Genomic DNA, 14,663 nt, shown 5'->3' with positions numbered 1-14,663 from the left:
TAGATGTAACTCTGCACTATTGCTTTCTCTAGAATGTTTAGATCTGTGAAATTTCTTCCACACTCACTGCAGCGTGAGCACACCAGCTCACCAACAACAGCTCAACCAGCAAAAAAAAAAAAAATCACTAAAAGAGACTAAAAAAGGTCACTAAGCAATAAAAAAGGACCTCAGAAGACCATAAAGAGACCCAAAAAAACACTAAGAACCAACACCTGATCTCTTAAAGATGTAAAACAACCACGAAAAGATAAGATTTTTAAATTTGAACTGTACAAATACACTTGACACAAAGGTGCAAAGTCACTCAATGATTAAACCCCAAAAAACTCATCTCTGTCTATCAAAATGCCCTAAAGTGATGGAAAATGACCAAGAAGTGATACAAAAAGAATCCTAGAAGACCTTAAAGACACACAAAACAACCACTAAGAGCCAAAAAATGACCTCTTAAAGATACGAAACAGCCACAGAGATGAAAAACGTGTCTAGCCAGCATTGTGGAGCTTCTACATGTCTGAGCCTGCAGGTCCATTGTCTCATAACGTTCATGACAACCTGTCAGAGCGACTGATGGATAGTGACAGCTGTAACAGTCTCTGTGAATGAAGCTATGCCTGATGACAGCGCACATCTCAGTACGCTTTACATCAAACAATCTCTTAACTGTGTCCTGTATATGGGCTCTGAGGCTGCTGAAGGCTCCCTGGGGGCAGGAACGAGGTCTGCTTGTCTCTCAAAATAGCACAGGGGGGGAACACGAGAGTGCGGTTCGCCTGGTGCTGGAAAAAACACCCGCTGTGGTTCGTGCTGGCCTGCAGGGATTGCAACATCGACCGACTGTTGCTACCTCTCAGATGGGATCTCACTGATGTCTGACTGCGAGTCCAGAGGAGAAACACTGATCTGAGAGTGATTTTACATGTTCACAGGGACAGACGGACATATTGATTTTTTAGAAAACAAGGTAAGTTCACTGTTCTTTTACACACTTCTTCTGTGGATCAGGGATGACTTTGTACACTTTAGACACAGACAGTGGACCATGGAGACTGACACATGACTGACCTCTTGTTGAATTTTGGACTTTAACAGCATCCTGTTCAGCTAAAAGTAAGAATGTTGTGATGTTAAATTTCTGCCCTGTCATCTCCACATCAGCACTGCTGGACCCATGGGGGACCTGAGGCAGAAGATTGGAGTCATGTCACAGACGATATGTCCGAGTTCACAAGCTCCGTCTGAAGAGGACTTAAAGGCCCCAAATGGCGGCAAAACAGAGAAAATGCAGATGAAGAGGGAGATTTCCCTCATCAATGGGATCTGCCTCATCGTGGGCAACATGATTGGTTCTGGGATTTTTGTTTCACCGAAGGGCGTCCTCATGCACAGCGGCTCTTACGGCCTGTCGCTGCTCATCTGGGCTCTTGGAGGCATCTTCTCAGTGTTTGGAGCTCTGTGCTATGCAGAGTTGGGAACCACCATCACCAAGTCTGGAGCCAGCTACGCCTACATCCTGGAGTCGTTCGGAGGCTTCCTGGCTTTCATCCGCCTGTGGACGTCCATCCTGCTGATCGAGCCGGCCAGCCAGGCGGTGATTTCCATCACCTTCGCCAACTATCTACTGGAGGCTTTCTACCCCACCTGCCAGCCGCCGTACAATGCGATCCGCCTCTTAGCTGCAGCCTGCCTCTGTAAGAAACACTGCTGTGTGTGTGAGTGCGTGAATTGAAGTTCAGTATCACCCAGAAAACAGATTACAAGAATTAGTCCTTGAATAAGATATGAGCTTGATATTACATCAGTATTTCAAATCTGGGTTGATGTTTTTAGCTGTAAATTTGCATACTTGACAAGGACAGTTTAAAATCTGGGCTGCTGCAGATTGTTGCCAAAAGATACAAGCATGAAAGCCTCGATTTACTATTTCCTACACTGTACAAAAAATAAACTAAAATTACAATCTGTGGAAAAAAAACTGGAAAAATCTGGCAGCAAGGGTCAGAGAAAAAAAATGTTTAAAAACAATGGAATCCTGTAACATTCAAAAACTAACAGTGAACATAAAGACAAATAATGTAAAATAATGAAACATTTTTGCTGATTTAAATTTAGTTAAAAGTAGTGTAATTTTACAGTCAAACGTTGTAAAAAAACAAGTTATTTTTTTTTTAAAATCTGTTTTGATGTGGACATTGTTTATAGTTTATGCTTGTGTTTTGTTTAATATGTAAGTTTTCATTTCATTTTTCTGTGATTTTTCCAGTCATCTGTAATTTGTCAAAACAGGAAAATATCAATTAAATAGCAAAATTTCCCCAGTTTTGTTAAATTACAGACAATATCTAGTAAAATCATAGAACATATTAATTTACATGGTGAATGTAAAAAATAAAATAAAAAAAGTTGTATAAACTGTGACTAATATTCACATCAAAAATCTGTGTTTACACAAATAGTTATTTGTTCTTTCATAATGTGTGACCTTAAAATTAGTTTTTATATTTTACAGATATATGGCATCTTTTCACCATTTTTGTTTTGTTTTTTTTGTTTTTTTAAACAGTTGTTGCAGTATTCCACCATTTTAGGCATATTTTGTTCAGATTGTTTCTGTTATCCTTGCTGACAGTTTTTTTTTTACTGTATTTTATTATTATTTTTTTAACAGTGTATGTAATCCACTGTTACTGCTTGTAATTTTACCCTCTGATAGCAGCATCTCTGCTTGCTCTCCTAAATCAGCATCAGAGCTGTATTAAGTTAGTGCTGAAGAAAACCCAACCCAGAACCAACACGTTAACTCTCCCTCTGGCATTAAATTCAACGTACTTGTCTGACTAAATATTCTTTATAGTTGAGTATTAGTGCTACCTGTACAGGAAGACATTAGTCAGAACAAAAGATGAAGTGGCACATTCACACATTGGCCACATCTTTCAGTACCAAACTCAGTAACCTTCAGAGGAACTGACTCAGCTATAGTTAGACTATCAGTCCTGTGAAATACCGCCGTGGTTTACGGCCCGGCTTTGTGCTGCAAAGTCTGCAGCGAGCAGAAGTGGTATTTAGGTGAGAGAGTCATGAGTTTCTGTGCCCTCTTACTGAATGTGACACAAAGGAGAGTCTGTTTGCTCTCAAAAATCAGCTGTTAAGAAAATGAATTCAACGTTGCATCCCGAAGGATTTCTCATTTTCTGCTGTGCAAATTCAACCCAACACAAAAGTAGAATCTGTACCAGAAGCTGTGTTAGTCCCTGTTCATATAATTTAGCCTCTTAGTTGTGAGGATGTCTCATTTATTGCTTTGTTTTCTCCAGGTATACTCATCTTCATTAACTGTGCCTATGTGAAGTGGGGCACTCTGGTCCAGGACATCTTCACTTACGCCAAACTCATGGCCCTCTTCCTCATAATCATCATGGGAATCCTGAAAATGTCTATTGGTGAGTGAAAATGAAAGAAGAAGAACTCATGAGAGAAAACATGCATCACATGCTTTGAACTTCTCTTCATGCAGGACAAACAAAGAGCTTTGAGAGTCCATTTGAAGGCTCCTCCACAGATCCTGGAGCTGTAGCTTTGGCCCTTTACTCGGCTCTGTTCTCCTACTCTGGCTGGGATACTCTCAACTTTGTCACGGAGGAGATCCAGAATCCAGAGAGGTGATCCACACAGACATGAAAACACTCACAAACATGTACACATTTGACCTGACTTTACTTCCTCCATTTAGCTCACTGATTGGATAAGTTTACGATTGACATGCTGCTGAGAAGATTGAATACACGTGGTGAAAATGGGTAATTGGTAATTGTACAAAAACACGAATAAACAACAAATGTTTTTCAAAATGTTCTCAGTTTGAATCAGATATTAATATATGCTTCATTTAAAGCTGCTACGATAAACACTTTTATAATAAAAATGGCTCAAAAGGCTGTGCAAATGCGAAAACAGAAACAGAAAACATCGCCTTTTTAGCTCCTTTTAGTTAATATTTTTTGGGTTTTCTGTTTCCAGCAACTGTTTTCAGCAAACAAACAAACAATAAACAAAACAACCAGCTGTCCATTATCAAACAGTTCACTGGTGAACTAGCATTTTAGCATTTAGTAGCTAAAGAGGCAGACATTGGGTTCAGAAGATGGTGGCGACCAAAAACAGAGCTAAAAGAGAGCAAATGGATTTAGGTCATCAGCAGGCGGGAAATATGATTCAAAATAAAAACTGAAGTAACTTTAAAGGTCATAACAAGTTACTTTTGTGTTTGCAGCTTGTCCCAAAGTAGATGAAATATACATTAGTTTAAGTTTGACACAACTTTAGAAAATGGTATTAATTTGCATGTTAACAGTAAAAAAAATTAAATGAAAACCAACTGTAAAATTACTGTTTTAATATTTTGCCAATATCTGCCTTATTTCTACCGGGGTTTTTTGTTGTTATTTTGTTGAGTTTTTGCAGTATTCCATCATTTTTAAAGATATTTTTGGGGATTTTTTCATGTTGAAATGAAATGCTGAGACATCTCTTGAGCTGTACACGTAAAATGTGTATTTGAACAACGGGAAAATGGAGTATGGAGGCTGGAATTTCAAACTGAGCAACCTTAAAGTGTTGCCTTCACATGAATCTTCTATAATCCATTTGTTGCCGCTTTTCATTGAGTCCCTAACCGATCTGTGTGGATGTTGTTGTAGAAATCTGCCCCTGGCCATCGCCGTCTCCATGCCCATAGTGACCATCATCTACCTGCTGACCAACGTGGCGTATTATGTGGTTTTAGACATGCCGTCTCTGCTGTCCAGTGACGCTGTTGCTGTGGTAAGACACAAATAGTCACCTGAGAGAGATGATTTACTCTGCTGCTAAATTTAGGCCTGTTCTACTTAGAAATGGTCGACCCAAGACGTGACATGAAAACAAGACTGCTGAAAATGAAGCAAAAGCAGTTTGCATGCTGTCAGTGTAACAGTATAAGGCACTAGCAAGCTCTGCTTAAAAAATGTTTTCGTAATAAACCCCGCAGACGTTTGGAAATGCAGTCTTGGGTCCTTTCAACTGGATCATCCCTGTTTCAGTGGCCATGTCCTGCTACGGGGGACTCAATGCTTCCGTCATCGCTGCATCACGGTAATACGAAAACAGTTGCTGACTTTGAGCTCATATTGTGAGTAATTTTCCACTAATCTTCCACTTTACTGCTCATGCAGGCTGTTTTTCGTTGGAGCCAGAGAAGGCCATCTCCCCAACAGCCTGAGTCTGATCCACCTGGAGCGCTACACGCCCATACCTGCACTGCTCTTCAACGTAAGAAACACAACTGCAGATTTATCCCACGCATTCACATCTGTGCTACTTCAAAGACCCAAAAACAAGGTCTACATGACAGGCAATGCAGGTTCTGTTCAAGTGATTCTCTTCTCATTGTTCTGTGTGGCTGCAGGGATTAATGGGCCTGATCTTCCTGTGTGTGGAGGACGTGTTTCAGCTCATCAACTATTTCAGCTTTAGTTACTGGCTCTACGTTGGTCTGTCTGTGGCCGGACTCATCTACCTGCGCATCACCCAGCCAGACAGACACAGGCCTGTCAAGGTGTGTGTTTGTTCACTACAGACATCCATGCTTATTATATGTTTACATGTGTGTGCAGATTATCAGTCATCTGTAGCAATCATATCTGCAATATATTTACATGTATACAGGACATTTGCAGTCTGTGCATTCATTCAGTGTTTTAGTTTCTTTAGATATTTCAGATATTTCCGTGGTTTGAAGTGACATAATTTTGTTTTTATTTCTGGCATGTAAATACATCAACTTTAAACTCCATATTTAACACTGGCAGATAAAGACGTGACAAATTAAAGGAAAACCCATCATACAGTGTCTTAGTAAGGTGATGAGCCACCACCATTTTTCAAGTTTCTGCAATTTACTGGAGGGATGAGCACCATTCTTCCATAAGATATTTCCTCATTTGGTGCTTTGACGATAATGGAGAGCTCTGACCCTCTTTTCAGTGCTGTATGGAATGAAATATTGTCATCCTGGAAGACACCACTCTCATCAAAGGTGGAAAGTCGATCACAATTTCTGGCCCTATTTATTGTCTTTCTCATAGAACTAAATGCAAATCAATTTATTGTTAAAACACCAATTGACTGAGCAGTCATTACAACTGAAGCTCCTGCCAACTGTGCCCTAACAATGACACATCTAACGGTTTAACTTATAGTACATCTTTTCCTCCTGTCATTTTAATACCAAATCTGATTCAAATGAGTCTGCTTAATATTTTCATACATGCCACAGAGCATGGCTCGATGTTAATTAATTGTACCGGTGTAAATGTGTTGCTGTACTCATTTATCCAGATTTTTCCTTTGATTTGACACCTGTTTGTATATTTACAGTAGATTCCCGGTTTAAGTTTTAAAGGTTTTATTTGCCACATACTAATCCAGCTAGTGAGTAATTTTTTAACTTTGACCAACTTTGATCTTCTTTAGCATTCATTAACAAACATTAATAAACAAAATATAATGTAGTTACAAGGGGTCATAAAGGCATTTGTCAAGAATTCTTTGCTGGGTCTGATGAACATTTTATTACAACTTTTTAACCATATCATGTTGTCATTAAGAATTGTTGATGAAATGAATGAAATCTAACTAGAGAAGACATTTAAAAAAGTTTTTATTGTCATAAAAAAATCTAAATATTGGCATGTCTTTACTCCTTTCAGTGGGATTTTTCATGCAGGACTCTAACTTGTAATGCAGTATTTTGACATTGTTGTAATGATACTTAAAGTATCTGAGTAATTCTTTGACCGCTGTGTGTGCACTGAAAAAAAAGCAGTGTTCATACACAAGTCTGGATCTGTTAATGTGAATAAAGTGGCTCAGACTGATCCATGCAACATTATTCCAGCGTAGCTTGTTTTTCACAGGAAAAGGGGAGCAAGTGGGATGATAAATCTGACACAACTATCTAAATATGCAAACTAGCATCTTTCTTCAGAATCACAGACTCCACCTTTAAACTAACAAAGAAATAAAGAAGGTATTTCCATGTGCTCTAAATGATCAGCCTCAGGAGACAGTCTGGTTGTGGCTTGAACCATTATTCTGCATGTAAACACATATTTAACCACACGTTTGTCTTCTCGTCTCCACAGCTGACCTTGTTCTTCCCCTTCATCTACTGCCTGTGTAGCCTGTTCTTGGTGATCGTCCCTCTTTACGGAGACACCATTAATTCTCTAATAGGAATCGGCATCGCGCTGTCTGGGATCCCAGTTTACTATGTTGCCATCTACCTGCCTGAGGAGAGGAGGCCCAAATTCATACGCAAACTAAACAGTAAGGCTCAGACTCAAACAGCAAAGATGCTTCCATTCTTCTGTAAGCTTGTTTTCATTTGTTTTAGGATCTAATTATTTGTTCCTTACTGGTTTGATTTGAGATTATATAACAAAGCTTTTCTTTATTACACAGCTTTTTTACCCAGATTGCCAAATATCTGCACCACATGATTCATATTAGTTTCAAAATACATTACTAATCATCTTGGATCATCAGTCAGCAGAAACTGACCGACCTTCCTTCCTTCCTTCCACCCCTGTTCCTCCTCCAGCTGCTGCCACCAGATACACCCAGATGTTGCTCTACTGCTGCCTGACGGAGTTCGACGTCGAGGAGGAAACCGAAGCAGGAAGTAAAACTCAGTGAGCTGCAGATGGACTTCATCGGTCTGAGCTGAGGCCTCAGTCCTGGAGAACACGGCATTTGGGTGGACAGAGCGGCGAGTCTCACAACATTTGTGAGGATTACTTGTGCCAGGTCAAGTTAAAAAAAGACGAACGTGTCAAATGACTCACCAGGAAGGAGCGGATGAACTGTTGCTCTCTCCAGTGTACACTTTTCTACAGAGGATTATCTTCTATGAGGATTTGAATGGAACTATTTTCAATATCTGTAGTTGCAGGTCACGATTTATTTATGAGTGACGGTATAATTTTATTATTTTTTTTTAAATTTAAATCTTATGACAACCGTAACTTTGAGGAAGCATGTTGAATCTAATTATTTATTCAGGGATATTTTTACATGTTCATATGTGAATAGCTGTGTAAATGAAAACTGCCAATGTCAAGCTGAAGCTGTTAAAGTTATCGTTGTTCCACTAAGTTTGCATATTATGTTTCCTAAACCTTTGCATTCACACTGAGTGTATTTATTTAGACCATTTTAAAATGAATCAACCTTTAAATCCTCAGGTGTTTCGTTGCACTTATCTGGCTGATCTGAGCAGTTTGTCTGCAGGCTCTGAGTCGTGTTTTTTTTTTAAATGTCAGAGCAGGTTTTTGGAAGCCAAACACTCCCTGCATCCTGGTATGAAACTCCCTCATTTGCTTTTAGCAGGCTGCAGCTTCATCTGTCCTCCCTGTCAGACCAGTTCAACTCAAACTAACCTCAACTGCTCCATCTACAGGAGAACTGCATGAGTACAGAACTAAACTACTGGTGCATTTGTAATCTGCAGTCAGAGAGTGTTGCACTGAAACTTGCCTTCTCTTTCCAGTGCCTCTAAAAAATCTGTATTGACAGCATTTTAATTATAAAATCGTTTCATTGCACTGGAAACAACTGTGAGTCCGAGCACTTTACCAGCTTAATGCTTTTCAAAATGAAATCCATTCATCCAGTACCTATCCTCATTAGGGTCATGGGGGGCTGGAGTCTATCCCAGCTGACTTAAGGTGAAGGCAGGGGACTCCCTGGACAGGTCACCAGTCTACACATAGAGACAAACAATCACACTCACATTCACACCTGCAGACAATTTAGAATTATCAGTTAACTGCAGCATGGTTTTGGACTGTGGGAGGAAGCTAGAGAACCCACAGAAAACCCCCACATGCACAGGGAGAACATGTAAACTCCATGCAGAAAGATCCCAGAGCGAGAACCGGGGATCTTCTAGCTGCGAGTCGACAGTGCTAACCACCAAGCAGCCCTCAAAATGAAATGTTTCTTTGTTTTTTTTACACATCAGGTTCAGTCAAACACACTGGATTTACACTTGTAACTTTTGGCCTACTTGACCAATGTGTGCTTTGTTTCTCTTCTTACAAAGTTATATTGTCGTATCTAACCCTCTTTAGCTGGCGTGAAATTGAACTTTCTCTGTTGTAAACGCACTTTGCTTCATTACCCTTTTGTATTTGATTAAACTGCAAAGATTTTTTGCATCAAACTGTATTTGTGTATTATTTGTAAACATGTTCTGTATTTGTTGTTCCAACACAGCATCTCTACAACAGAATTAATGTGATTAAACAACCAAGTGCACACTATATAGGAATGATAATGAACAGACCAGAAATCACAAGACAGTAATGAGTTATTAAGAATCTGAAGCTGCCTGTAGAAAGTTTTCCAAGTCTTTCTTAAGGGCTTAGAGAAGTTGGTTGATGTTTTAGGGGACAGGATCGTGTTGTTGGACCATCCACATGTGTCTGGAATTATATTTTTACAATGAAATGGTTGAGTTGTGGATATTTAGGTGTCATCTGTGTCATTTGAATGAAGCTGCATTTTAAGGCCTTTTACAGTCACTGGTCAAAGTTAGTTTAAACACAAGACACTTGTGCTCCAAACAAAAAGGATGTGCACTCAATAAAGGACCTAGGATCCCTGACCTTCACTATACACACCAGTGTGCAGTGATTCCAAACACATCTCTGGGCGTCATCAGGTGGAAACCTCCCTTCAACGGTGTTTCCCCTGCTTAGTCCCACAACACCTCCAGGAGGCTAGGTGGTGAACTCTGGCGTCCCAGATTCACCCCCTCTAGTGCCAGTTCACGCTGCTCCTACACAATCCAAACAGCACTGCCACGTTCAACTGACCCAGGCCCGTTAAGGAGATGCTCCAGGTAGTGACCAGTGCTGATGCTATCAGTTAGCTAGTGCAAGATGCTGAATACCTAGTGCCAACTGCTAAAAAGTGACAAAGAAACTATACATATATATATATATATATATATATATATATATATATATATATATATATATATATATATATATATATAGAGACTCTCCAAACCCCTCTAAATGCTAATGCTAGCTGCAAGACTACCACTATGTCCAAAGCAAACTCATCATTGACAAAGAAACTATACAAGCCAGCTCACCAAACTTGCTAGTGCTACATGCTAACCGCTAATTGCTAAAATACTTCACTACTTCAGCCAAGCTCACCAGACAGACTATACAAGCAGATTTCATCTAAGATGCAAGTACTAATTGCTAACTGCTCATTGCTAATACTAACAAGAAAAAAGAAACAAACAAAAAAAACAAACAAACAAAAAACATCAAAGACACCGGTACTACTTTACACTGCAGCCTTACCTGAGATGGCCGCATGGTCCCAAAGAGATTCTAACAGGCCACTCCCCCACCTTATCTACACTTCCTCTTCCTGGATCTCTGCCCATTGGGGGAGGGAAAAGAGGGCGTGGAAAGCAGAGTGAAGGAGAGAGCTTGTCCTTCCCCTCACCGCCCCTATTTTACCCCCTAGCTATTATTAAGCCGAGATTCCACAAGCATCTACTCGGCGCGGTGCGGCTCGTCTCGGTTTAGTTGTTTTTCCATATCGCCTCATCGTGGGTGGAGTCGTCATAGCACGGCGAGCCTAAAGTCCCTTAACGTCATTTGTGTGCGACACAAACGCAACATAGCGGAGGCGATGGTTCACGTGCTGCTCAGTCTGTGGCTTTCTGTCAGATTCAAAGTAATAGAAGAGTCGGAGAAAACTGAGAGCGGCGAGTCGAAACACTCAGGAGACACTCAGGAGAGTTTGGGAGGCGATGCAGCAGTATCAAGCCGAAGACAAGAGGATATGAACTAGACGACATATAAGGGTAAGCTAATGCTAGTTCGCTAGCTATCGTGTATCAGTCCTGTGAACGACCCTGTAATGGCTGCAGTTTATCGCTATTAAGTATTAAAATATGTATGCTGTGTATGTGTTTCAGATGGCTGTCTTGTGAGACTTCATGGGATTTACCTGAAGCAGCAACACATGAGCCTGTAGTGGCACAAGGTGTAGAGGAGGAGAACAGAGATGTACAGGATGCACTGATGCACTACGTGTCATGCAAAAGTTAAGTTATTCTTCTCGATATACTTCTGTTTTTCTGTCCCCGGACCGCTATTGTTTTCTTTAATGCAATTCTGACAATAAACTTTTGTACCTTTTGCAGATGTGTCTGTGCTATTGTTTTATTTGTGAAGGTTAGCAAGACTACATGACAAATTAAACACCAAAACATTAAAACAGCTGTTTTAAGAATATTCCAGTTTGATAAATCAGTATTGCTTTGGTGTAATTCAGTCACCAGAATTATGAACCATAAAAGAATTTGTGTTAAAACATGTTAAATCCCATTAAACATAAATGCATTATTAGGGAATATAGAATTGTTTGGTTCAGACTGTTGACTCTTTTCCTAACAGTGTCTTAACAGATAAAATTAAAAGTTATGATGCAATCACATAAGTCACAAAATAGTTTATTAGTCAGCAGCAAAATCAAAACTATTTACAATGTGCAAAGTACAAACTGTGGTGGGCCTGTCCTACAGTGGAGGGCTAAAAGTAAAACTATATACAACTAAATCTCAAGTCTCTGGGAGGTAGACTCGCTGGCTGCCCACTACCTGCACCAGCTGCCCCAGTACACCCAGAAATGACTGGTTGAAGGCAGTATTCTGGGCCATCTCCTCCCGCTGCAAGGCCGCTTCATTCTCTCTTGCCTCGCTGAGGAGCAACTGGATGTTCTCATCATGCTGGGCATGACTCCGCTCCTTCTCAGCCTGCATCTCCACAAGTACACTTGGAAGGTCCAATTTTCTGTTGCACCTTTTCCTCTTGCCTAGACCAAAGACAGAAAAGTGATCAGAATCAGCTTTAGTAAGTACACAACATACAAGGAATTTGGTTTTGGCTGTTGGTGTCACACTAGGAATATGGAAGAGAATAATAAAATATAAAGAAACTATAGAAAGAGGAACAGGGAGGAAAAAGAAATAGTAGCAAAATTAAAACAATATATACAGAAATTTACAGCTAGAGTGGAATAAACACATTAGCAAAACGATAATTGCTATAAACACAGTAGTGCAAAAGCAGAGAATGCTGTTCATGGTGAAAAAAAATACATGTCCACAGGAATAGTGACTATTGTACAGGTGTGTAGGAATGGCTCAGCTGTTTATTACAGTGATGACAGTGGGGAAGAAACTGTTTTTTGTGTCCGGAGGTTTTTGTGTACAGGGATCTATAGCGCCTGCCAGAGGGGAGGGGGGAAACAATTTATGTCCAGGGTGAGTGGAGTCTCTGATGATGTTTTCTGCAGTCCGTACTACAGGCTGTAGTCTGTTTCTGTCCTGCTGTGTGGCTGATCCAGAGGTGCACAGGACAGATTGGATGACTGCAGTGTAGAACTGGATCAACAGCTCCTGTGGCAGGCCATGTCTCCTCAGCTGTCGTAGGAAATACATCCTCTGCTGAGCCTTTTTCAGGATGGAGTGGATGTTCATCTCCCACTGCAGGTCTTGAAAGACTGTAGTCCCCAGGAGCTTGAAGGACTCCACGGCTGTGATGTGTTTAGCCACCCGTCCATTGATTTTCAATCATGATCATGTCTTTGATAGTTTTACTTTAATAAATTTTTGGCACTCTTTAACTGAAGCACAAGCAGTACCTCCTCCACCCACAACTAACAACAACGTGGTGTGAACTTCATTTCATCTTGTGCACATTTTGGAGTTGCTAAGAACAGCTGTGTTTTCTTATTTCTGTGTATATTTTCATCCAGTCATTCAGTTTCACAGTTACCTAGTGACTATAAGAAGAATGGTTGCAATACTACACTGCACCAGAACGTAAATTAATTAGAGTGACTTGCTTGTTAAGTCAATGGAAAAAAAAATGCAGCTGCATGTGTTCTGTTTATGTGTCACTGTAGCAACATGTAGCTTTCATCAGGCGTTCCTGAGCTGGCATGCTGCACAGTTTGCATTTACACCTGCCTGAATTCTTGGTCGTTGGTCTCACTGCTCTGATCATCCTTGCAGACATTTACACCTGCAATAATAATAATGCGAAAATCAGCCATGGTCTCTGTTTACCGTGTCTTACCGGTGATAAGAAGTTGCTGTTACGTGCTGGAGGTTGATGTTGACAGGGTCGGTGTCCGAGTTGGTGCTGGTGCAGGAGAGGAGCCGCTGCTGGTGCTGGAGAGGAGGCAGGGGAGCTGGGGGCTCCATGACGGAGGTGGAGCAGGCTTCGTACGTGGAAAGGATTCTTGAACAGAAATAAACATTCACCCTAAGTACACGAAAAAAACGACATTGTAACTTGTGAAAAAAATAAACCTTTAAGACCACTAGCTTAGTTCGTCATGCTGACTGATGTATTAGCTTCTGAGAGCTAAACGTTAGAAACAGCAGCACGAAAGACAAGCGGAGCACGGAGCTAGCGCTGATGGCTAACTAGCTAGCGCCGATGGCTAACTAGCTAGCTTATTGTCTGCTACAGGAAACAACAACGTTACTTTCTAAATATACTTGTTTGCTTAAAGGGAGCTTGCCACCAATGGGATAAATGATGTAAAAGTTTCTTGAAGTCACAAAACACTCACCGTTCTCGAACGCCTCCAATAATGCAGCAGCTGAGTCTCCCACCTGTTGCTCGTCGGTGCGGTGCCAGTAAATAGCTTCCATTAAACCTCTTCCAACACCTCATGGTTGACCCACGCCGGCCGTTGTGGTCCTTGGTGGACCAATAGTCATTTTTGAGCTTTTTCAGCTTCTCCCTACGCTGCTTCTGTCCTCTTTATATACAGTCTACTGTATACGTGGGTGGCCATCCGCTCAGAGACCTCCTGATAAACTTTCTTCATCCAGCTCCCTCTGTATTCTTTGGTCCGCCACCAAAGACAGAAAAGTGTCGACCTCTTCATTCACCCACAGTACAGGTCTGGCGGTCATATTAAAATTATGACGAACAGAGAGTTCCGTGAAGAGCAATGCACACCGTCGCTGTTTAGCTTTTTTTAAATGCCGGTTTTGTTTTAGTGCTAGAGTCGCTCTCGTGTGTCGTCACTCCCTGTCCAATCAGTGGCCTGCACTCCTGTCCAATCAGTGGCCTACACTATGTAGACGTCACATCTCGGCTAACTTCATCTCGCTTGGAACCTCAGCCGAGAAGGTACGGAAAATCGTGCCTGATACCATGCACTAATCCATATGGAAACGCTCGCAAACAAAGACGAGCCGCACCGCGCCGAGTAGGTGCTTGTGGAATCGCAGCAAAAGAAGTGTCTGTGTCCTGGTCACACTATCTGATCATTATCCTTTAAAGCCACGCCTGACGAGAGTCTGGATTAACTCAGTGTTCGAGTTGTTGTCAGAATTTAAACAGCCCAAGAAAATTTTGTGCACAGTTGGCAAAATTTAGGTCAGAAAATAAGACTATTTTTGTCCTTTTTTGATAGTCTGGCATATACTTTTTATTCTTTCTGTTATGTTTATTGTAAAAACAACTCAACAATACAAAATTTAAATATCTAAGAAGGGTGAA

At 40.8% G+C, this 14,663-nt stretch overlaps 2 protein-coding genes and 1 long non-coding RNA gene across 3 annotated transcripts in view; 2 read left to right on the top strand and 1 right to left on the bottom strand.

Annotated features, from left to right (window-relative positions):
• Positions 1-10,466, bottom strand: part of LOC111581466 (sorting nexin-16-like) — a 37,407-nt gene extending 26,941 nt beyond the window's left edge. The window contains exon 1 of the mRNA XM_055014076.1: positions 10,428-10,466. Coding sequence (XP_054870051.1) covers positions 10,428-10,442 — 15 coding nt within the window. The 5' untranslated portion in view covers positions 10,443-10,466. The remainder of the gene's footprint in view (positions 1-10,427) is intronic.
• On the top strand, positions 750-9,268 carry LOC111581465 (Y+L amino acid transporter 2). Its single transcript, XM_023289641.3, has 10 exons — positions 750-967; positions 1,162-1,694; positions 3,321-3,446; positions 3,521-3,665; positions 4,704-4,827; positions 5,033-5,136; positions 5,217-5,313; positions 5,450-5,599; positions 7,188-7,371; positions 7,646-9,268. Exons 2-10 carry the CDS (start codon positions 1,175-1,177, stop codon positions 7,738-7,740), a joined length of 1,545 nt encoding a protein of 514 aa, XP_023145409.2. The 5' UTR covers positions 750-967; positions 1,162-1,174; the 3' UTR covers positions 7,741-9,268.
• Positions 10,294-11,280, top strand: LOC129349754 (uncharacterized). Its single transcript, XR_008602866.1, has 2 exons — positions 10,294-10,939; positions 11,054-11,280. It is a non-coding gene; the product is annotated as an uncharacterized LOC129349754 (long non-coding RNA).
• Positions 11,281-14,663: the final 3,383 nt, after the last annotated feature.

The sequence above is a fragment of the Amphiprion ocellaris genome, chromosome 10, assembly GCF_022539595.1.
Source record: "Amphiprion ocellaris isolate individual 3 ecotype Okinawa chromosome 10, ASM2253959v1, whole genome shotgun sequence".
NCBI classification, from domain to species: Eukaryota; Metazoa; Chordata; class Actinopteri; family Pomacentridae; genus Amphiprion; species Amphiprion ocellaris.
Note: the sequence above shows the minus strand (reverse complement) of the source record. Positions and strands in the feature narration are given on the sequence as shown.

Excerpts from the sequence above, each read along its gene's own strand:
- LOC111581465 (XM_023289641.3), top strand. The coding sequence starts at position 1,175 with ATGGGGGACCTGAGGCAGAAGATTGGAGTCATGTCACAGACGATATGT. Across the intron at positions 3,447-3,520 it reads AATCCTGAAAATGTCTATTG|GACAAACAAAGAGCTTTGAG; the intron begins GTGAGTGAAAAT and ends CTCTTCATGCAG. Across the intron at positions 5,137-5,216 it reads TCCGTCATCGCTGCATCACG|GCTGTTTTTCGTTGGAGCCA; the intron begins GTAATACGAAAA and ends CTGCTCATGCAG.